Source organism: Myotis myotis, unplaced genomic scaffold, assembly GCF_014108235.1.
Source record: "Myotis myotis isolate mMyoMyo1 unplaced genomic scaffold, mMyoMyo1.p scaffold_m19_p_5, whole genome shotgun sequence".
Classification (NCBI taxonomy): Eukaryota; Metazoa; Chordata; class Mammalia; order Chiroptera; family Vespertilionidae; genus Myotis; species Myotis myotis.
In genome coordinates, this window is record NW_023416357.1 from 40,904,983 (window position 1) to 40,929,389 (window position 24,407).

Consider the following 24,407-nt stretch of genomic DNA (forward strand, 5'->3'; position numbering starts at 1 on the left):
TGTTAGTAAAATAGCAAAGGAAAGTTAATGCATGCCCTTATGCTATCAGATAATAAATATGAATGTACACAAAGTGTATTTATAGAGTGATGAGCTGCCTTTACATTTATAAGTTTCATTTGTATATGGTCAAAATTGGACTGTCCTATAGGCTATTGTAGGATATATTTGTATAAAAATCTTTGATGAAGTTTTGACTGAGCTACATTATCATATTAATTCTATATTTTTGTTTATCTACAAAATAAAATTCTAAAGGACCCTTGTTTAAAACAGACGCACACACACATTTTATGCTATCATTTTTTCAAACACTTAGACTTATCATTTTTCTCAGTGGAGTTTGAAAGGCATCATGCTTGAGTGAGTTTTACTGCTGCAAAAAGAATTCTTTCTGGCCCTGACTGGTTTGGCTCAGTGGATAGAGCATCGGCCTGCGGACCGAAGGGTCCCAGGTTCGATTCCAATCAAGGGCATGTACCTTGGTTGTGGGCACATCCCCAGTGGGGGGTGTGCAGGAGGCAGTTGATCAATGTTTCTAACTCTCTATCCCTCTCCCTTCCTCTCTGTAAAAAATCAATAAAATTATATTTTTTTTTTACAGAAAAGAATTCTTTCTCGAAAGTTCCTCTCATTTGCTCTTTTCATACTTAGAGCACTCCAGATAATATTCCAGGAAAAAAAAAAAAAAAACAAATAAAAAATAAGCCCATGAATTTCTGAGTTTCAGAAGCCACCAGGAAATATGTTTCTTTGGAAGCATGGGTAAGGCCACAAGCCAAACTCCGCAGCCAGACGTATAGTGTGACTTCCTTCGTCCATTGACAACTAACTCACTGTGTGCATTCCGAATGGTAGGACCCGAGCTCGGAAACAGAGAAATTAGCTGGAAAGGTCGGCTTGTTGCTTGGGCTTTCTCTCAGAGACATGACTACTGCACTTGATTGGAATTTAACCTTAGACCTGTTCCCTGGGCTGTGTAATTCCAGTTGAATTGGCTCTGATTTCTTGAAGGCATGATTCTGTGCTGCAGGCAGATCCCTGCCAGTTTTTTGTTTTTTGTTTTTTTTAATCATGCGTGATTGCTTTGTGTCTCACTGTTAGCAATGGTGCTTACATGATTTTGGCTCAAGATGCAACTGGCCTCTGCCCCAAGAATCCACCATTAGAATGTGACTGGAGTTACAGGTTTAAAATGAAAGGCCTGTGAAAGTTTTGTTTCCCACCCAGAGAGATACCAGGGTAGACTCTGCCACTTCCTCATTGCTATCTCTAAGTGAGCCCTGTGGTGTCAGTGTTTACATTTGTCACAATCAGAATTACTAACAGTAGTTTAGTTCCGAAAATTGTGTGGATGTGAAGAGTGTCACAATTATCATTCCAGTTTCCTTATCCCCTCCCTTTCCCCATCAGACCTTGTATTTCAGAAAACCAAAGGCTTGCAATTCTTTGAAGAGATTTCCCCCCTTTTTGAGTGAAAGTAAGACAAGGTGACACAAAACTCAAAAAGTAAAGAAATCACGTCAGAAGTGAAAGCCCTGCTGGTCCCCACTCCCTACCCAAGTAACCATTTCAAGTAGTTTAGTGCAGTGGTCGGCAAACTGCGGCCCCTTGAGTGTGGCTCTTCCACAAAATACCACGTGCGGGCGTGCACGTACAGCGCGATTGAAACTTCGTGGCCGCACTCAAGGGGCCAAAGAGTGCATGTGGCTCGCGAGCCGCAGTTTGCTGACCACTGGTTTAGTGTATTTTCCTCCCACTTGTTTTCTAGTTATAATGTTATGTGTTATGTGTATATAAAAGTGCAATCTCCCTGGCTGGTTTGGCTTAGTGATTAGAGCGTCGGCTTGCAGACTGAGGGGTCCCGGGTTCGATTCCGGTTGGTGGCAGGTGCTCAGATTGTGGGCTTGATCCCCAGTGGGGAGCATGCAGGAAGCAGCCAATCAATGATTCTCATCATTGATATTTCTATCTCTCTCTCCCTCTCCCTTCCTCTCTGAAATCAATAAAAATATATTTTAAAAAATGCAATCACTACTACTATCCTGTTTTGAAAGGAGTTGTTTTCACTGAGTAATGTAACTTGGACAGTTTCTATATCAGTTCAGAGATCTACCTCATTCTTTGCCAATAGTTAACGTGGTATTCTGTTGCATGGCTGGACCATAGTGTGTTTAACTACAGTATTTCCCTCACACAAACTTTTTTTTTATTTTTTAAACAAATGAGAATGAGGCAAAAATCTCTGCTGACATCAGCTACAGGGACTTTCCAGCTGCATCTCGTTAAGACTTCTGGAGTCACAGACGATACTAGATGAATGACAACCTGAGTTTCCTGTCAAGGATTAATGTTTCATGCTGATTGGATAGTATTCATATTTTAAATCAGTGACATGTTAAGGGGATAAAATTTTATTTCTGTGAGAATAAAGTCAGAAATTCATCTAATCATGGTTCCCTTCCTAAGCTTATTGAGAAAATGGATTTTGAGCCACTTTTCCAAAGAGAATTTTAATTAGCTTTGTGTCTTATGATAAAGACCACCAACAGCCCTAGCTGGTTTGGTTCAATAGATAGAACATTGACCTGTGTACTGAAGGGTCCTGGGTTTGATTCCAGGCCACATGCTTGGGTTGTAGGCTTGATCCCCAGTAGGGGGTGTACAGGAGGCAGCTGATCAGTGATTCTCTCCTTCATTTATGTTTCTATCTCTCTCTCCCTCTCCCTTCCTCTCAGAAATCAATAATATATATATATATATATATATATATATATGTATATGTATGTGTTTTTATTTTTTTAAAAGACCACCAACAAATAAATAGGTTATTTACTTCTTAACTATTGAAAACTGATTTCACATTTAATATGTATTTTTATTAATGTTAATTAATATTATATTCATTGGATCTGTGTCTTGCACCTAAAATCTGTCTTCTTGCCAACGGTTGTCATGGATGATATCATGGAACTGGCAACCAAATATGTATAGATCAGTGAAGTGGGCGCTATTTCACCAGCGCATCAGGGACAGAACCGGGGGCCAGCGTTCTCCTGCAAGCATCACATACTCCTGCCTCTGCACCTTGAGAGAGTGCAGACAGTCAGGCAGCTGGGGAGGCAGCTGGTTTCTGCATTCAGAGCACATCAGCCTGAGGTTGTGAATGGCCTGGATCATTATGCAAGACTCACAGCGCTCTTATTAGCACCACACTGATTATCGCTGTGCAGTAACTGCTTTCCAGAACACCCTTAATTGAGGTCTTTCCTTGCATGGAGTTGACATTATGTTTAGATAAACCCTCAGTATGACATTTTAATAGGTATTTGTAACAAAGTCCAAAGGACAATTAGAACCACCATCCACGCAAGAAACCTCTTTTTTTTTTTTCCAAGACAAGGCACGGTGCTAACATATAAAAGGCTCATTTTACTAAATGCAGATGAGTGTCCTAGAGCATAAACCTGCTTTCCCAGTTACAGGCGGCTTGCTTTTACACTCCGTTCTTCACTTCATGTTGACGTCTCCCCTCTTCCTGAAGTTTATGGTTTATGTTTTCTGTCACTCTTAAATTCAGATTTAAGCCGTCTTGCAATGGAGCTGGGGAGGGGTCCCAAGCAGTCACAGCTTCATAGCTACAGTGGTCAGTGTTTCATCCCTTCATTCTTTTATTCGTTTTTAATTCAGATAAGGATATGCTTATTTACATATCCTTACATTACAAAGTATACATTACAAAGTATATGGTAGGCCATTTCTCAATACCCTCACTGTGTCCATCCTTCATTCAGGCCACAGGAAGGATATCATCCATCCGTCTCTGGCACAAGCACACACTCCAGGGCACGTCCTAAAAGCAGAGGAGGGTTGGACTCCCTCTGACCACTCTAGGGCTCCCCTCTCTCTCTCTCTGAATCACTGGGTTATAAAACAGGTGGAAAGAATTGGGGATCTGGTATGGCACAATCCATCCTGGCTGGTCTCATCTACTTCTTAAGAACTTACTTGAATTGTACCTCTAACTTAGATGTTAGATATGTAAAAGGGATTAAGCAAAAAACGAACAAATTAACAAACAAAAAACTCATGGACACTGGCAACAGCATGGTGATTACCAGGGGAGAAGATAGCTAGGAGGAGGTAGAAGAAGGTATAGGGGGTATAAATGGTGATGGAAGGAGAAAGAAACTTAAGAATTTGCTCTTTTTGTTCATGAACTGAAATCAGAAAAGAAATTTGGCTGTGCTTGTTGAGAGAGATACCTCCACCTCTTCTGTACTCCCAACAGACTTTCTTCATAACTTGTTATAGCATCAGTAATACCATTTATCATATCTATTAACAACTATGCCTCTTCCACTGGAGTCTAATCCTAGAGGGCAGGGGTAAGTCTTATTAGCCACCACATTACAGCATTATGATTCCATGTATATGACATTCTAGAAAAGGCAAAACTATAGGGACAGAGAACAGACCAATGGGTGCCAGGGCTTAGGTATAGAGGACAGGTTGACTCCAAAAGGGTGGCAGGCCCACTCACCACTCGCCCACCCGGCATGGCCGCGCTCTCAGATCCCATTTCGGCCCCCAACGCTCGGGGAAGGGCAATGGCGATGGCGATGGCGCGGCCCGTGTGGGTGCTGGTGGACATGGACGGCGTGCTGGCCGACTTCGAGGGCAGCCTCCTGCAGGCCTTCCACAGCCGCTTCCCCGAGGAGCCGCACCTGCCGCTGGAGGAGCGCTGCGGCTTCTTCCCCCGCGAGCAGTACCGAGCCCCATGGCCGGACCTGGCGGACAAAGTCGCTGGTGTGTATGAAAGCCCAGGCTTTTTCCTAGACTTGGACCCCCTGGAGCCTTGGAAGCCATGCATGGGATGCACACCATGCACGACACAGGTCTTCATCTGCACCCTGAGGAAGTATGACCACTGTGTGGGTGAGAAGTACTCCTGGGTGGATAAGCACCTGGGGCCCCAGTTTGTGGCTCGCATCATCGTGATGAGGGACAAGACGGTGATCTTGGGGGATCTGCTCATCGATGGCAAGGACACCATTCTAGGCAAAGAGGAGACCCCAGCCTGGGAGCACATCTTGTTCACCTGCTGTCACAACCAGCACCTGGCGCTGCCTCCCACAAGAGGCGGCTGCTTTCTTGGGGTGACGACTCGCGGAAACCGTAGCCATGGCCCCAGGGCGGTGGACAGTACTTAAAGGAAGGGAAGACAGGCCAGCAGGAGGGAAACCCAGCAGAGCTAAGTGACAGGGCAGCATCGTGCTGCGACCCCAGCGCTGGGGAGCAGGGAGACACAGTAACCTCTACTCTCACAGGCCAGCCACCTGGCACCTCCCAAGATGGCGGGCATGGAAACACGGTGGGAAATCAGTCAGGGACCTTTTAATAAAACAGTTTGGCTCAAAAAACAACAACAAAAGGGTGGCAGGAAGGACTGTTTTGTGGTGATGGAACTGGTCTCTGTCCCAATTATGATGATGGTTACATGACTCTCTGCATTTATCAGACTCATAGAACTGTATAACCAAAAAGTAATAATAATAATTTTACTGCATATACGTTACTAATTTAATGTGAAAAAGTTAATCAAGGTTATTTTGCTGTTTAGCATGAATTCAGAAAGAAAATGAGTTAAAGGGATACTTGAGTACCTACTGTCTTAGCCTGCAGTGATTTTGCAGATGTTCATGTACACACATGCTTAGTGTGAGCGGATCCATTGAACAAACATTTGAAGAACATTTGCTGTGGACCAGGACTTCTGTAGGCACTGGGGATACATTGGTGAGTAACCAAAGCAGAGTAGCTGCTCTCATGGTGGGTAGAGGAACAGATAGCAAAGGTGTAACTAATTCAATGAATATGACAGCTTTAGGCAGGGAGACAATAAAAGAGGCCTTAGTGACAGAGAGTGGGATTGAGGGTTTGGGCCTCTCTCAGGAGATAACCTTAAACTGAGACCTGGAAGGTGTGAAAAAGGCATCCATGTGTGAAGACATCCAGGCAGGGAAAATATCAAAGGCAGAGACCCTGAGGGGACTACATCAGGACAAGATGCACTGAAAAACCCTCCCACTTCAAATCTCAGAGAAAGACGGGGTAAAATACAACAAACAGCTTTTTAAATGCATCCTAGGCTCCCAAGGAGCTATGGCAAAGCCACTAGGATGGAATTAAGCTTTGTTATGTTCAAATAACTGACAGCGGGTCAATGGAACCGGCCCAGGCTGAGTGAGGGGACCCGTAGGAGATGAGCTCAGATGCATAGGTAAGAGTCAGCTTCTGTCAGCCATAGAGGCCACAGTAAGGCCGGTGGATTGATTCCAGACCTATTAGGAGCTGTTGGAGGCTTTCAAGCAGCAGAGTGAAGTGCTCTTGTTGACACTTTAAAAGGATGAGTCTGGCTGCTGTCAGGAGGGTGGGCTCTGGAAGACCAGGGAGGCAGGAAAAGGAGAGTTAGGCTCCTGCTGAAGGTCAGAGGCAGAGTGTTGCCAGCAGGAAGCTTTGCTGTGCCGTGGAAATTGGGAGACATGCTAACTTTGAGATATATCTTGAAACTGGAACTGGCTGAGAGATTGGACATTGAGAGTAGTGAGAGAGAATAAAGAGGAATCAAGGACGAAATCTTGGTTTGGGGCACGAATGTCTGGGTGTATCATTTGCTGAAATAGGGAAGATTAGGAGAGAAACAAGAATTTTGTTTGGTAGTGGAGTAAGAAATCCCAAGTTCCATTGTGGACACAGTAACCGAGATGCCCTTAGGCATCTTTGTGTAGATATAAATAGGATGCTGGAGCTCTGGGAAGAAATGGGTGGATGATACACCCTTTATACAAAGCGAAACCACCACATTGCATGTCTGTGAGCACACGTACACACATGCGTACACACAGCCCCCAAGCAAGGGGCCAGGAGACAGACTTCACAGCTAAGGAAGTGAGAGCGATCTGCACAGAGGCCAGTGGACTGACTTTCAGCCAGCAAACAGGAGTCTCCACCTGAAGAAACTACATCCCAAACTGAGGAGAGTGGACTCCGGACCAGCTGGTTCTCTTCTAGGTTTAGATCCTATTTGTCGTCTAGTTTTCTCTGTGGACTGAAAACTGCTGACCTGGCATCACACTGCAAACTGTCTCTCCACCCACGGATGTGATGTTTGGGAACAGGAAGAGCGAAGGGCAATATTTCTAAGACTATCAGGAAGGAGCGTGAAGTCCTTGGTGAGGCATCTGGAGAAGTCCAAAATCAAAGGGCCTGAGGTTTTATAGAGAATATAATTTCAAGTAAACTTATATCAATCAGATTAGCGATAGATCTATACCTACAAAGAGAGGTGTGTTGCATTCCTATTGCTGCTGTAACAAATCACCACAAATTGATTGGTTTTAAACAACACAATTTATTACCTTACCATTCTGGAGGTCAGAGGTTTAAATGGGTTGACAGGGCTACTGGAGGCTTGAGGGGAGAATATGTGTTCTTGCCTTTTCCAGCTTCTACAAGCCTCCTACATTCCTTGGCTTGTGGCCTCTTCCTCCAGCTTCAAAGCCAGTGCTGTAGCATCCTCAAATCTCACCCCTGTCTGACCTCAGCTCCCCTTTTTACATCTGCTCTCACTCTGACTATCCTGCCTCTCTCTTTCCCTCCTAAGGACTCTGGTACTTATGTTGGGCCTAGCCATATAATATGGGGTAATCACTTTATCTCAAGATCCTACACTTAATCAGGCCTGCAGAATCCCTTTGCCATGGAAGGTTTAGAGCATGAGGGTGAGGACATCTTTGCCAGAGAAGGAGCATTGTTCTGTCTAACACAAGGAGTTTTCTGCTATTTATTGGTGGGACTTTCTCCTTAGTTAAATAACTTCATTTAAAAAAACAAACCAAAACCCTCCCATTTTTGTTTATAAAACTGCATCTTCACAGCTAATTTATTTTAGCAGAGGCACCAGAGACCTTTCCCTCTCTTGTCTTTGCTCTTTCTCCGTGTACTGGGCTGTAGCCTGAAATTAAAACCCTGCATTTTGCCTCAATCAGCCATCTAAGGCTTTTATTTTTCATCTAATGTGTAAAATAATAGCATTAGGAGCTTTTTACAAAGAAATTCTATGACCCTCTCAGATCAAATTTGAACAAGGTATGTTTTCTGTTTCATCATAGAATTTCTTCTGCCTTTTAGATATTGGAGACGAACTTCTGCTGCATAAAACATTGAGAATAGATATCCCTTCCTAAAGTTTACGATGTAGTTAATTTAGCAATTCGCATCATCCTCATATATTAAGTTCCCAGAAAATGTTGATTAATCTAAGATTGATAGAGCGGGTTTCCATCATTTGTCAACAGAGTCTGTGTTTAAGAGCAAGTGTGCACAGAAAGGAGGCCATGTGTGCTGTAAGATTCTGCCTCAAATCCGGGTGGGGAAGCTTCTGATATGTAACTTCAGCTTTGTGGCCTTGAAGTTACATCAGCCCAGAATCTCGCTGGCTCCTATGTAAACAGCGATTAATTATACTGCTTTCCTGGGGTGTGGTGTAGACTATGACTTTGTTCACAAAAAAGCCTTATAATACCAAGCATTGCCCAAAATTAAATTTTTGCCTCCCATAATTCATCTATGCCTCTATAAATTTCCTCTTTTTTCAATTGGTTTTGATATGCCTCATTATTTCTCATTTAGAATCATGTTTGAATTTTGCTTTAAACCATTTTATATTCATTTAAATATAAGACTGTCTTTCTTTTAGTCCACGAAGAGATTTCTATTTGTATCCCATTCAGCTTGTTCCTATTATAATAAAAATGCTGTTTGGGAATTTAAAATTCTCTTGATCTATTGGATGACATGTGCATGTGGAGAGAGATACCGCAACTGGCAATTCTTAATAATTGCACTGGTCAGGGTGCCGGCAGGCAGTGATGATGCTCTCATGGGGGCCATTTGAAAAGAGTGATGTGGGAACGGTAAAGAGAAACCAAGAAGGAGTAATAAGCACCTGGGAGCTGGTAGCGGAAGGGCATCCTCTACCCACCTGTGTCTCACAGGGCAAGAGGAGGGAGGGGTTGCCAGAACCTGACAAGAGGTGTGGCTACAGAAGGTTCCAGGGGATGGGCATACCCAGGGTCAAACCTCCACCCAGCCAGGGAGATGGGAGAAGGGAAGCAAGGGAAATAAATATCCTGAGCCCCACTCCCACTCCCTGTTCTCCTTCCTCTTTTCAAACCCAAATGGAAGAGGAGGACATGGGAGCCAGTTGATGCAGTCCACAGACATCTGTTTCCTGGCACACGCTCAGTGGAGAGTGGAGAGTGATCTGCAGGAGCAAACAGAAGATACCCAGCAGAGTAGTCTATTGGGGAAAATATTATCCCAAGTTAATTTTTCTTGGCCTTCAAAATTTGGTTGTTCGTAAACATACTTAGGCCCTGACCCCTTTGGTCCCAAGCATCTTTCTTCTCAGCACTGCTATTGGCAGTCGTGTTGCCACGGGTGGTGCTGTTGGTGGTAATGAGGTTGGTGGTATTGAGCTGGTCAGCCCAGGTCAGCTCATTCTTCTGTGGGTCCAAAGGTCTGACGAATGAACTTGAGGTGTAGACTCCACAGTGACTGTGGAGTCCCCGTTTCTCAGCAGGCGGTCTGAGGGGCACTCTCCCTCACCCTCCCCTCCTCCTTTTCCAGGATGGAGCTTCAGCATGGGGTCGGCCTACCAGTTTCACAGTTGGCGTGTGTTCGTGATTGTCTGCGCCCTCCCCTGTGTCTGCTCGGTGGTGGCCCTCACATTCATGCCTGAAAGCCCCCGGTTCTTGTTGGAGGTAACATTTGTTATTACTGATACTCAAGGAAGCCACATACATTGGAGACAGTAGCTTGTTAATTCTAGAACAGCATGCCTGCCTCTTTGGGAGGTATTTTTTCCTTCCTTATGTGGAGGGTTTGGTGTGATGGGGACATGCTTCCAACAACCAGCATGTGAACAAGCTGCCTCGTGACCAGAAAGCACTCATGTTCCTCCTCAAGCAATTTACTCTTTGCTCAATGAAGAGAACATGGCTATTGTTCTATAAATGAAATTCTACCATCCAAAGGCACTATTTCTAGTTATAGGCACATCCATTGAACGGCTAAGGTATTCAAGGATATCCAAGTAGTCTGTATGTTCCAATGGGACACACCTAAATGCATTTTCACAATGGCACCAAATTTTATTTGGCAATTGAAGATGGTTATTGGAAAATCAGGGAGTGTGTTTCACCTCTAGCACTTCACTGTCTACTCACATTTGCTAGGTTGGAAAACATGATGAAGCTTGGATGATTCTGAAGTTAATTCATGACACAAACATGAGGGCACGGGGTCAGCCCGAGAAGGTCTTCACGGTGAGTACTGCTCCTCAGAGAATCATCTATGCCAGGGGTGGGAAACTGTTTCTGGAAAGGCCCGATTGTAAATTCCTCTCTCGCTATACCTTCCTTTCCTCTTTTCCTTTCCTTACCCCTTTTACCTAAGCCTGCCACACTGCTGCTGTATGTGCTGCTCCCTCTGCATGAACGTTCTTTGATTCTCTTGTTACAAAGTTTATTCTCAATGGGGAAACCAGTCTAACTTAACGAAAATTGGGTGCACAGAATTCTTTAGAAGGAACATGGTTTTAAAATCTTTTTTTATATGCAGCATATAGTTTGATGAAAAATGTTTTGTCTAAAATGGGTTTAATACATAAAGACAGAAGTGGAACAAAAGTAAGATCTTAAGTGTCATAAATGATAGGAATTATAGTTCTTAAAAGTGAAATAGTCCCTAATTAAACAGTCCCCTCGCATCTAACTTACTTTATTTTTATTTAGGAAATATATTTTCATAATGTAAAGATAGACTTCAGTATGTCATCTGTCCAAATTATTATAGATTCTTCATTAGCAAAATTTTTATGCAGTGTAATGGAGAAAGTAAGGTCAGTAATGGAGGGCCTGGAAGCTTTGAGTAGGACATTCTTTTGAGGAGACGCACAATAGAGGAAAGCTGTTTTTAAATTAAAGGAACATGAAGCTGGAGGATTCTCAAGACATTAGCTAGACACTGGGTATCACTCAATCCTTTCAGCCCGATGAGGGTAAACCGTTTACCAAAGACTCCTGAGAAAGTGTCTTTGTAGGGACTCATTGTCCTGCTTACCTGCTTTTCTTCCAGTAGTTGGAGTTGCCAAGTCCAGCCATGACCATTCATGGTAATATTATTATGTAAAAGGGGAATAATGTGGAAATGATCCAAAAGAATGGATAATCTCAAAATCATTTATATTGACTTTCAAAATCATGACATGATTCTACCATGACAAATCTGCCTTGTTCCTTGTTATACGAGTGTCCACCGCACAGTGAATATACATGGGTTCCTTCCAGGTCTCCTGCTTACGCTCTTTCTCCTATGCCCATACCTTAAATACTGTTTTACAGGGCTAATTTCAGCTAATTTTTCCTTTAAGTCTAGATACTCTCCTTAGCTGTTCTCATCTACTTCTGCATCTCTATTGCCTAATGGACAAATCTCCTGAGCTCCAGATATGCATGCTGAAGGGCTTTGTGGCCATGAGTCTATGAGCTATAGGCCCTTTAAGATCTGAATTTCTAAATCTTAACTTTCCACCTTAAGAGTCTCCAAGCCTCTTCCTTGTCCTAAATTCTATCAGCAAGTACCACCAGCACCACCTAACCTGGAGCCCTGAAAACTATTCTATTTCCTTCTTTCCTTTACCTTCATTGTATTAAAAAAAAATCACTCTGTCCTATTACTCCCCATCCTAAATATCATTCATCGTTATTCCTTACTTTACATCCTCACTGCCAATGATTTGGTTCATCCCTCATTACTCACTGCCCTTTGTTCTTGGACTATTCTTCAGGACTGCCAAACTCTTTGTAGTTGTCTAATAGAGTATTTTTAAAATATATACATTTTTTATTGATTTCAGAGAGGAAGGGAGAGGGAGTGATAGAAACATCAGTGCTGAGAGAGAATCATTGATTGGCTGCCTTCTTCATGCCTCCTACTGGGGATTGAGTCTGCAACCCAGACATGTGCCCTGACCAGGAATTGAACTGTGACTCCTGATTCATAGGTCGTGCTCAACCACTGACCCACACTGGCCAGGCTAATACAGTATTTTTTTTAATCACACCCCTTGATGTTTGCAGATAGTATTCCTCCTACTTGGAATGGACTCCAAATAGTTTACACAAATGGCAAATGAAAAATTTCTCCATAAACTCCAGCTCAAATTCTGTAGTCCATGAAGTCTTCTCTCTTCTCTGTCACACTCCCAGGTGAACTTGGGTGTTCTCTACAATATTTCTCTCCAATCTGATATACACTTCCATCAGAGTACTTTTTATTTTGTGTGGTAATTGCTTGATGTTTGCATCTCCAGGGTCCATTGTCAGGCCTGGCACCCTATGGGTGCCAATGCATTAATGAACAAACAAACACTGATGAGTGGAGAAGAGGAAGCCTCCCAAAAGTAATATATTGAGTGATAAGAACACCCCTGTGATTAAAAAAAAAATTAGGTAAAGCATCACAAAATACTGTCTACATGGCATGTTTTGATTTGACTCTATTTGGAATCCCATATTTAACTCAGACATTATTTGTGTTAAATATAGACATCTTTGTTTACATAGTCAGGAAAAGGCTACTGCCTACCTGGTATAATTTGAAAGATACAAGGGTCCTCAGAGCACCTCCATCAAAAAACAACCACGGTACCTGGATTTTCACAATAGAAGTGCTGCTTTGGATATTGGAAGAATCTCCAAAAAATATATATATATTCAAAATTTATCCCTGGCAGGGGTAACGTGTGTACATTTCTGTGCCTCTCAGATTTATCGAAAGCAAGTAAATAGTTATTCATAGGATAAGAAAGGACAGATCCATAAAGGATCCATTATTCCTCTTTTTCTTTCTCTCTCTCTTTTCAGGCTTCATTCTCGGTTTTGAAAGCATTACTTCTTTTGACTCTTGGTTCTTTTCCTTAGCAAAAAGAGGCTAACTTAAGTCATAGATACAGCTTTTCGTGCCAACCCTCCATCATTCATTCCCCTTCAGTGTTGATGCTTGCCATTGAAGCTCATTCACTTGACCTTGCACTATGGTCACCTGTAGATACTTGCTGACCAGTCACTGTGAGCTAATTAGGCTGTGGGAGAAGGAAGAGAGGGCAATAGTGATGCTCCAAGGATAAAAGTTTGATGGGAAAGCTTTCAGAACTATGGTTAGGGGCCAAATTCATCAAATAAGTAGGTTTCAAAGAAAAGTATGTACAACCACTTTAGTCCAAGCAAATAATTCTTAATCCAGAAGCTGACCTATCTGGATGTTTTATCTGCTAATGTGTGCCTTTGTAGTAATCATTCAGAGAAAGGCATTTTAATTTCACACTATTCCATTACTACTTGCCCTTCACCTACTTCCCTATGGTATTCCTTCCCATTCATTCTTTATTCAGTTCCTTTAGGTGCCCTTTGGGTCTCTGCACTTGCATCATCAGTCTCATATATGTATGACGTGATTATCAAATGCCTGCTCTTTTGTTGGAGTCAACTTTTGCTCCTTTAAAAACAGATGGTAGCCTTAACCGAGCAGCATCAGAAAAGAGAACTCAGCACTTGGCCCTCTGTTGCTCTTTACAGGTAAACAGAATCAAAACCCCAAAACAAATAGATGAGTTGATTGAAATTGAGAGTGACACAGGAACATGGTACAGGAGGTGTTTCGTTCGGATCCACACAGAACTGTATGGAGTAAGTAACAAGCCCTTCTGAATTGTTGGCCAATAGTCAATAGTCTATTGGTCAATTGTTGCATTTGAGGTTAGTCAGAAGCAGGGTTGACTGACCAGTTTCATGAATGGGTTTCTCACCACTTCAGACACCTGACTTCTGGACTGGGACCAGATAATAGGATCCCGTTGGGATCATCGGGGAAACTAAGATGCTTCATCTTTGGGAAAGGAAGGTGTTCGGTGGAGTCTTGGTAGATCTGGGTAGGCTTCAGTTACTTTGCCCATTGACCTCAGGAAGCTGGTAAATGAAATTTCCAGTATTTGGTTTTCTCTAGCCTCTAGCTTTTACATTTTAAGGTCAAATGAATCCAGTGCAAAGAAAACTCAATTTTTTAATAATTTGTTGGAGGGAGTGGGGTGTGGGGTTGACTAGATAACTGTATAACTAAACTAACTCTCTAATATTTTACAGATTTGGATGACTTTTATGAGATGTTTCCACTACCCAGTTAGGGAAAATACAATAAAGCTTACAATCGTTTGGTTCACCCTGTCCTTTGGGTAAGTGATATTTAAATTCTTGGTAAGTGAAATCTTTATATGTCCACACTGTAATTCCTAGTCATGCTGCTTTCTTTTCTTACGCTGTTTGATGCTGTTAACATTTAGGAAAGAATTTTATCCAGATTAGATTTGCTAACAGTTATGATTTTATAATCCAGTCATTTCACTTATCTTGTCATAAAGCTGTGCTGGCAAAACCAGTAATATTTGGAAAGCCCAATAAAACCCTGGGTGATTTGTCCCCCATGACTTCTCCTCCCTCCTCTCCTCTTGTGGTTGGCCCCAGCCACAGCAGCCTCTTTGCTCTTCCTTGAACATGCAAGAAAAGTATACTACACTTTCAGGTCAATAGGATCTTCGTGTCTGGTGGAGCCCCACATTCCTGCTTTAAGTTCCATGTCTTAACATCCCTAAATAAAAACAGGCAAGTGACCAGACATGACTGATCTTTCCCAGTGCTCTGAGTTGTAATAAAGGGACAAACAAGAAAAGTGACGGTCAGGACACCTAGCATCTTGTTCTGCATGTGACTTAGGGCATTACTGAGTTTTTATTCCTCATTTCTAAGTTGAGAGGATTGATTTAGAATATATAAGGTAACCCCCACCCAAGTTCTAGGATAACTACTAATCTATGAAGGATGAACATTAGCATGTATTCAGTGCTTGCTGTGTGCTAAACACTAAGCGAGGTGTTCAGTGAGACAACAGTTCTACTCTCAAGATGTGAAGAGTTACATGATAATAATTATCTGGTTTGTTTATTTTGTTTAACAATTTATTATTGACCACATCTTAAGCTTTATGATTTTCTTGCTGATGTCCCCATAACCTCAAATAGTGAGTAGCATTTAGTGGATATTCAGTAAATGTTTGCCAAATAAATGAAAACTGAGCTAAAACTCCTCCATGTCATTGATTACAGACACCCCAGGGTAGCATGCTTCCTCGCGGTTGCTATTTTTAAAGTTTTTTGTCCTGTGTATATGACTAGAGAGCAGTGCTATGGATGGTGCATCTCTGAGTTATTTCTTATTCAGTGGCCACCACTCATACCCTCACAGTAATTTCATTCATGATTTATGAAGAGAAGGGGTTGGAATCTGGGATCCTGAGCCAGTGATGTTTCCAGATTCCTGAAGACAATGATCATAAAACTACACACACTGTCTTCCGAGCACTCCCTGTGTGCTGGGTACTTTGCATCCCATTTCATCCAAGCAACCACCCAGGAAGGTGGGTGCTATCATCAGTCTGACATGAGAGATGAGGTACCTGAGGCTTAGAGAACGGGCTGAAGATCACACAGCTGGCAAGGCCAGGATTCGAACCTAGCATGTCTACCTGCAACAGGATAAACTAGAGCAATGATTCTCAAAGTGTAGTGTGCATCAGAAAAATTACCTGGAGGACTCCATCCCCTGAGTTCCTGATTCAGCAGGTGTGGATGGGGCCTGAGAGTTTGCATTTCTAACAAGTTCCCAGGTAACGCTGATGCTGCTGGCCCAGGACCCCACTTTGGGAACCACTATTTCAGAGGATTGTTGTTCAGTAGAAACATAATGGGAGCCACACGTGTCATTTTAAATTTTCTGGCAGCCACGCTATAAAAAAAGGTAAAAGGAAACAGGTGAAATTAATTTTAATGTTATATTTTATTTGACTCATTATGTCTAAAATGTTGTCCTTTCAACATATAGTCAATATAACCATGATTCTAAAGACTTATTTTACATTCTTTTTTGTTAGTCGTTCAATGTGATATTTTATACATACAGCACATCTCAATTTGGGCTAGCCACATGTCAGCTGCTCGGTAGCCACACATGGCGAGTGGTTGCTGTATTGAAGAGCACAGTATTTACCCGTTGGAATGACACATGTGAGGCCAACAGGCAGAAACTGGAAATAACCTGGATTTTCAGATAATCGCCTGCACGGTCCTTTTCCTAGCCTTGAACTGCTTTGAGAAATGGGGCTGTACCCGCAGGCCAGCAGTGAAAGAGTAGTGTGGGAACCAAAAAAAGATTCTGCCCTCATAAAAGAGGTCATTCTTTAAGGGCTCTCATGGTTTTTGGATACCAGGCGTGTGGCAGACTAGGTGATGGGGCTCCTCGGTGCAGCCTGGGGTGATGAGAAAACTTCAGGACCAGCATGCCACGTATGGGTACAGGGTGGGATTCTTATACAATGTCACCTCCCAAAGCACCGGCTTCAGGAATTATGTACCTGGGGTTCCCCAGGGAACCCTAGGCCATATGTCTAGGTTGATTTTTGCAGACTTAATTGTGGTGGGGAGAGAGCAGCGCAGATGACAGCGTGATGATTCATAATGTTTCAGGGAGCCGGTCATCATCAGAGCACCTCTCCGGGAACCGATACCTCTCTGAGCATGTCAGGGAGGCAGGCATGCATCGCCTCTCGTTGCTGGCACCTTTACAAACTCGCACTTCTTTGTCTTTGCAGGTACTATGGATTATCTGTTTGGTTCCCTGATGTCATTAAACATCTGCAATCGGATGAATATGCATTACGAACTAGAAATGTGCCGAGAGAGAAATATGCCAATTTCAGTATTAACTTTACCATGGAAAATCAGATTCATACTGGAATGGAATACTACAATGGCAGGTCCAGAAACTTTGAAATAATTTAGTATGCTATCTGTTCACAAAAACTTATTTCTTACTAGCCTTCACTGCACTGAAATATGTATAGTATTTTAGTTTTGTTTTTTAATTTGTACATTTAGTCATTTCTGGCTGAATATGAATACTTCCAAATGGGCGTTAAAGAAAAGGGATCTGTTACTTCACTTAAAACTACTTCTGAAACTGAGTTGCTTTGCATTTATTAAGTAGTGGGATTGACTGTTATGAAATGAAAGTTTAGAGAGACCCTGGAGAAAAATGAAAAAAATAAGTCACAGAAGAAAAGAATGAGGAGTATGATAAAATAAAATGGGTTATAAGGTTATTTAATTCAGAGAAGAAATCTGAAGTGTAATTTGTTGCCTGTCTCCAATTCCTGAAAAAGGGGACCATTTTTCAGAATTCCTTCTTTCTCCATGATGCTGAATCAAAAATTGAGGTTACATTGAGAGTTTCAATTAGAGTTTCAAATACAGGAATGATTCTCCACAGTTGGGGCTTTGGAAATACAGAATACGTTAGCAAAGGGTATTTTTGAGACTAGAACCTGGAATGGCTCTTGATGAGCACAGAGAACTGGCTCAAAAAGATTCTGGTTCATTCTTTCAGGAAAGCAAAGAATGGACAAGGTCATTATTTACATCCATTATTTGTTGTCTGAGCAAATAATCGTTGCTATGAGTTCCAGTGGTTTACATCATTCTTAGGAAATTGTCCTAATTTCAAAAATGTTAAAAGTAAAAAGCTAAAATAATCAAAGTTTCCCAGGGCAAAAAACCAATTTGGAAAGATGAAAAAGAATTTGTGGGATGTTTATGGTTTGTAATGAAAAGGAGAATTGCCAGCAGGAGATAATTGTTTGAACTGACAATTCAAGGAGGGGCCTAATCCTAATCCCAGCCACATAGAACCACCTGCACTCTCCCATAGGACACCCCAACTCAGAGCTGCACTTGGTTCTCTGTAATTCTAGATTGAAATTTACTTTGTTTATTTAAAAAAAAAAAAATACTCTTACTTGCCCTAGCTGGGTTATTTAATTCAGAGAAGAAATCTTCTAGGTTCGATTCCAGTCAAGGGCACTCACCTTGGTTGCAGGCTCCTCCCCAGCCTGGGCCCTGGTCGGGGCTCATGCAGGAGTCAACCAATCAATGTGTTTCTCTCACATCAATATTTCCCTCTGTCTTTTCCTCTTTCTTCACTGAGGATAAAAAAAAAATTCTGTTACTCCATTAGAAATTTCTAGCATGTTTGTATTTCTGACAGTCATATTTTAAATAATATTTGTTAAAATTTTAAGATGGGTATTCAATCATGACTAAGAAATATTTTACATTAGCAATATAATAATTAATAGTTTTAATAGTACTGAAATCCTTATAAAATATATATTTATTTTAGAAAGTGGTAGAATTTTTTTTTTCAAGGAAATTTGAAATACCACTAGCTAACTCATTTTTTAAAAAATAGCTTTCCTGTTCAGCATATAAATGGCACCTCTTTCTGCACTGATATGGAGTCCAAGGTAGACTACCAGGAGACAGAGCAAGTTATAGAATAACGTGTCTCATTTGCTAGCACTTTTCATAAAGAATGCTCCCGGAGAGCACCCAAAAAACTAACACAAAAGAACAGGGTGGTCTGAGAAGAGGTCAGAAAAAACTCACTTTTTCCCTTTTAAATTTTTGATTTTGTACCAGGTGTACTCTGTGTATATACTGCCCATTCAAAAAATTGTTTGCCCTTTCTAAATTCAGTTCCATTTCAGAAAAATTGATAATCTTAAAATGTCCCATTATTTACCCTCCTTTAAGTGGGTAAATTTACCGTTTAGATGGTTTTTCTCTGGACCCCTAGAGCAGGGGATTGACATAAGATTGTTTTTTAAGCCGGTTGTTCTATTACACCACAATGCACAGTCAATCCTTAGAGTGAGAACAGTTTTGAAAGTATTACCCAATAATTAGTGAATTGCTCTAGGATCAGTCCCTTTCTGACCCTAATAGGAGTGGCATTTGATATCAAAACTTCTTCCGTGGTTGAATAAGCATTTTCCTCCCGGTGACTGTATAAGTATATATTCATGCTCTCTTAATAAATTACTGAGACACTGTTGAACATTTATTCATGTCTCCTGAGATCCTTATCAACACAGATCTGAGTCATAGATTCTTCTACAATGTTAGGATAATTATGACTGTTATCATTTTTACTACCTAGAGTTTCCCCTTCAGCACCCAAAAGTGTGTATGAACAGATTTCATCATTCTACACATTTACAAAAATAAGCAGAGCTCTCATCATTCCATTTGGTTCAAGGAATAACTGCTGGCTCTGAGAAGAGAAGTATTCTTGGAGTGAGTGTGGCTATGAGTTTCTTGACCCCTGAGTCAGTCACTCCTCATGTCCTTTCTTCAGGATAATCCCTACACTGGAATGAAGAAACCTTGGGTTTTGGGCTTGGGGAACAGGCTCGCTTTAAAAGTGTGTTTGGGAGCACATCCTCCAGTTAGAGCCATGAACCCCAAATAGAGAATTTTCAAATAAAGGCATATGGGAAGGAACAAGAAGATAGGATTGAAAAATAAAGAATTAATAGTCACAAGTAATCTCCAATATTTCTACCTGCAACTGCCTACCCCACAAAAAATCTTTTACCAACATTGCAAAAAGCTAAGTGAAGTTATCTTGAATGCCACCTCTTCTTCGGATAGGAAATAATCTTGGCAAGCAATGGATAGCCAAAGAACAGGCTGGATGAGGAAAAGGGGGGAAAGCTAAGAGATTAGAAAACCCAGAAACCAATGTCCTTTGTAATTAAGAGTGTCCACAGAGGGGCAGCCCATCACTAAACCTGTTTGACTTACCTTTAAACCCTGGTGGACAATCATTGATATGAATTTTTTGTGTGTGTTGAGCAGATTCCTAGGGGTCAAGTTCAAATCTGTAACTTTCAAGGATTCGCTTTTTAAGGCCTGCACTTTTGAGGATGTGACTTCAGTCAACACCTACTTCAAGAACTGCACATTTATTGACACTGTTTTTGACCACACAGGTAGGTGTGCTACTTAGTCCTGCTGAGGCCTCCTCAGAGGGCCTGGCGCTGGGCGGAAATGGGATACGCATGTCACAGTGTGGGCAGAGACTTAAGGGGGAAATGGAGATTAAAGTATAAATTAACAGATTCCCTAAATCAGGTCGGATCAAAGTTACGCGTGTATTGTTTGTTTTGGTCAGATGTAATGCAAATGGGACTTGCAGAAGATCAAAGTTAAAAAATAAATGGTTTGGTGCATGATTTTTAAAGCAAAGCATTAACCTGTAGTTTATTTGTTTTGATAATCTTGGCTTCTAAATCTGGTGTTTCTTTAAGTCAGCATGTCTGAACTACAGTCAGCAGAGATGGCAAGCATATGGCTGATTCATACATATTTTGAAACAAATTGTTTTTGGTAATTGTTGTATGGAAACTATTAGCCCTATAATGATAGTCCTTCTATAACATGATAATTAGAACAAGCTAACATCATAAAGGAGTAAACAGGTAACGAAATTAGCAATGGCGAATCAAAAGAAATCGGAGGGTAACTGGATTCTTTAACTTAGCTTATTCCTTTTTCAACCCAGGTATTCCTTCATTCTGCAGCTGTGCCTCAGCACCAGGGGATGGGTTCCAGGACACCCATGGATACCAATCCCATGAATGCTCAAGCCCCTGATATAAAATACTGTAGTATTCGCATAACCTCTGCACATCCTCTGTACACTTTAATCATCTCTAGATTACCGATAACATCTAATATAACATAAATACTATATAAATAGGTGTTATACTCTATTATTAGGGAATGACAATAAGGCAAAACGTCTGTACATGTTCAGTACAGATGCATCCATCATGGGCCTTGCAATACAGTACACATCAGCAACAACATTTTTTTCCCCAATCCACAGACGTGGAATCCGTGTACATGGAGGGCCAACCATGCTTTGTAATGTAAAGTCCTAGACCTTGCACTTTGTCAAGGCAAAGATACTAAAAGTCAAACCAGCCCCGGCCTTGAAGCTCTCAAGGAGAGTAGAGTATCGTGATTCCTTTCCGTATTCTCCATAGGCTTTCTTATCCTGGTGTATAACTATTAAGAGCTTGATGAATTATCTTTCCTTATGTCCACAGATTTCGAGGAGTACAAATTCATTGACAGTGAATTTCAAAACTGCTCCTTTTTTCACAATAAAACGGGATGCCAGATTACCTTTGATGATGACTACAGTGCCTACTGGATTTATTTTGTCAACTTCCTGGGAACATTGGCGGTGTTACCAGGGAACATCGTGTCTGCTCTCCTGATGGACAGAATCGGGCGCTTGACCATGCTGGGTAAGTGCGTTGTGTCCTGTAAAATAAAGGAGCTGCCCTGCCATCTGGAGGGAGCCCACTTCCCACGTGCCCTCTGCCCCCTTGGGGATTTGCATCCCACAGAGGTGAGAGAAATCCCTTCAGACCTTTCATTAAGACACCATCTTAGTGAAAATTATGTCTAATTGCATTTCATTTGAGCAGCTTCCATGAGTTCACAGCCGAGAAAACTAATTATGTGTGACTAGTGTATACTTTTCCACTTAAGTAGCTGAATAATTGATGATGTGCGTTTCATGCTTGCTGTGTTCAGAAGGCAGTTAGAGGGACAAACCTTTCATCCAGGTGAGCAAACCCGCACCTGAGCTTTGCCAAACCCAGTCTGCAGCTTCCCCGTGGGATCTGTGTCGCTGTGAGACCTTGAAGACTCAAGGGTCTTCCTTTGCTCTACCAAGATGAGGGGAAACATCCCAGCCTTCTGTCTGCTTCATTGACAGGTGGCTCTATGGTGCTTTCGGGGATTAGCTGTTTCTTTCTCTGGTTTGGCACCAGCGAATCCATGATGATAGGTATGCTGTGTCTGTACAACGGATTGACCATCTCGGCCTGGAACTCTCTGGATGTGGTCACTGTGGAGATGTACCCCACGGACCGGAGGTACGTTGACATGGGTGTCTGGGAAGAGGTACTCTGAGCTCCACAGGGCCACTGAAAGTCATAGGAAACAAACCAAATTGTCATGCTTCCAAGAAAGTAGAAATCCAAAACTATCTGGCATATGAAGTTGTAGGTTTCACTTGTATACATTAAAAGGAAAGTGCTGGGGAATGTAGCTGCTAGTCGGCGTTAATAGGACAGTTATTACTGGCAATTCGGCCTCTCGGTTCTTGACTTTGTGCAGGAAAAATTTCACAACACAAGTCCAGGCGATTTTGAAAGTAGGTTTACCAAAGGTGGGGACAGTGAAACAAAGGAAGGGCTTAAAATACAAGAGACAAGATCATAGCAACAGGAGTGAACCTAGGCGGAGCTGCCTTGGCCCTCTGAAATGTGAGGGATAGTGGAGCCTGAGTGTGGCCGCGTTGGCCCTTTAGAAAGAAAGTCACAGAGGCAGACGTGAGCCCGCTGGGTTGGGTGGGCTCAGGAAGCAAATTACTGAGGCAAAAGAAGGGCCTTTGGAGAAAGAAAGCAAAGATACACCCCTTAGGAAAGAGGAGGCAGGGGGAGCCCAGGGAATGCTCTCGAGAGAGAGTGCACACTTATGCATGCTGGGTCCTTTGTCTTAAGGGTTTTTATCTGTTTTCTCTATGCAGGAATTTTGGGGGAGGTCTCAGGGAAGGATCTCAATAGACTATTCGTCAGCTTTCCAGGTGTGTCCTTTCAGGGTTGTGATTGGTCAGTGCTAATGCAGGGGGTCATTAGTCATTGCATCTGGTGCTGATGTCAGCCATGGCATGGCTTCATCCGGTTTTGCTGCTTTTCTGGGCCTGGAGCTGGAACACAACTGAGACCTAGATGTTATCTCTGGTTTAACCTAAACTCTGTCTCTGGGGTCAACAGACCCGAGGCTTTGTTCCTAAGATTATTTGATGCGGGTCAGAACCTCGTTGTTCTGAGGGCTGAGTGTTTAGGGGAGTGGGTATGCGAGAGAGAAGAAGGCAGAGAATCAGGGTGCTGGATGAGGCCAGTTTGAATCAGCCATCTGTCTCAATTCCTCCATTCCACTCACCGAGGAAGTTTCCTGTCTCCTTACTATCCTGCCTCACAATGAAGCCAGTGAGGGAACGTAATTGTGCCCATGACTTAGTTTGCTGACTAATAGTGTGAGGAAGCTGTAATTGGGTGGTGAGGAGTAGGATCAAATAGCCGGTTGTGGCCCCTGTTTGGAGCCACTACTCAATCCTGAGAGGGTCCTTATATTTGAAGTGTCTGCATGAGTTCCTCAGTTAGGAACCCCAAAGACGTCTCTAGAATTATCTCTTGACCTTCCTGGTCTGTTGGAGGAAAAGCCCAACGCATTTCCAGTTACCAAAAGAGGTTGCTATTAGAAGAAAATGATGCATCTTGTCCCAAAAGGGAGACACAGAGAGACTTTGTACCTCATATCAGAGAAAGGGCTAGAAGGGATTTGGGGTAGAGCTTCAGCAGATGAATAGTTAAAAGAATGGAAGTCCTGTTTTGCCATTTGACATGTGTGAAGACAAATGCTCTTGCCTTCTTTTATTCTGTGTGTGCTTTGTCACCATGGAAGCCCTCACTGAGGGAGGGTAGAGTCAGTATTGTCTGGACTTTGAAATGGAGGAGGGTTTTCTTGGGCTGAGGAGAAACATTTGGGATATCAATTTTCATCTGTTGTCCGAAAGGTGAAGTGTCAGCTAAGATAAAAACAGAAATTGCTGTTGATGTTAGCTCAGGTTTTCCAAGACGCAGAGGTCAAGATGGAACTAAACATGCACAGAGTGATCAGGGGAAGCGCCCGTGTGAGAGAAAATGGGAGAGGTGAAGTCTGGGGCCCCGCAATGCAAGCCTGAGCCCCAGCGAAGGCGCGAGGATGGGTGGTTGGGTGGAAACGTCCCAGACCAGCGATCTAAGGAAGGCCTGGCAAGGCTGCTGCGGGGGAAGAGGGTTGACAGTGTCCGCTTCAGAGGAGGCCTGCGGGTCCCAGGACCCAGCCTGTCACAGGGACCCTGTCATGTTCAGTTATTGCAACAGCGAAATGTGGTGATGAATTTCAGAGCACAGCAGCCGGACAGTGACTTGGAGGTCTGCAAGGTGCATTCTCACAGCTGCTGGCTGACATTCTCCAGCACGTACGCAGATGTTATCAGACAGCATGCAGGTCTCACTTCCTTCCATGGTTCAGAGATAACGTGTCCTCCAGAGCAGCATTGCCAAGGCCCAGGTGATGTAGCTGGTACCACCCACTCTGTTTCCGGCGAGAACCTTCTCTTCCGTCTCTGCCATGTTGCTGTAGGTCAGGTTGGGAGCCTCTGCTGACCGCAATGGTGTTGTGTGGAAATACCGAATAGTCTCTGTGT

The 24,407-nt window shown here is 42.5% G+C and overlaps 1 protein-coding gene and 1 pseudogene across 1 annotated transcript in view; both read left to right on the forward strand.

Annotated features, from left to right (window-relative positions):
* SV2C (synaptic vesicle glycoprotein 2C) overlaps positions 1-24,407 on the forward strand; it is a 146,873-nt gene that overhangs the window by 113,222 nt on the left and 9,244 nt on the right. Inside the window, exons 5-12 of the mRNA XM_036310440.1 lie at positions 9,694-9,827; positions 10,302-10,391; positions 13,704-13,814; positions 14,268-14,356; positions 16,825-16,989; positions 19,931-20,064; positions 21,187-21,390; positions 21,867-22,026. Coding sequence (XP_036166333.1) covers positions 9,694-9,827; positions 10,302-10,391; positions 13,704-13,814; positions 14,268-14,356; positions 16,825-16,989; positions 19,931-20,064; positions 21,187-21,390; positions 21,867-22,026 — 1,087 coding nt within the window. The remainder of the gene's footprint in view (positions 1-9,693; positions 9,828-10,301; positions 10,392-13,703; positions 13,815-14,267; positions 14,357-16,824; positions 16,990-19,930; positions 20,065-21,186; positions 21,391-21,866; positions 22,027-24,407) is intronic.
* Positions 4,623-5,182, forward strand: LOC118655895 (annotated as a pseudogene).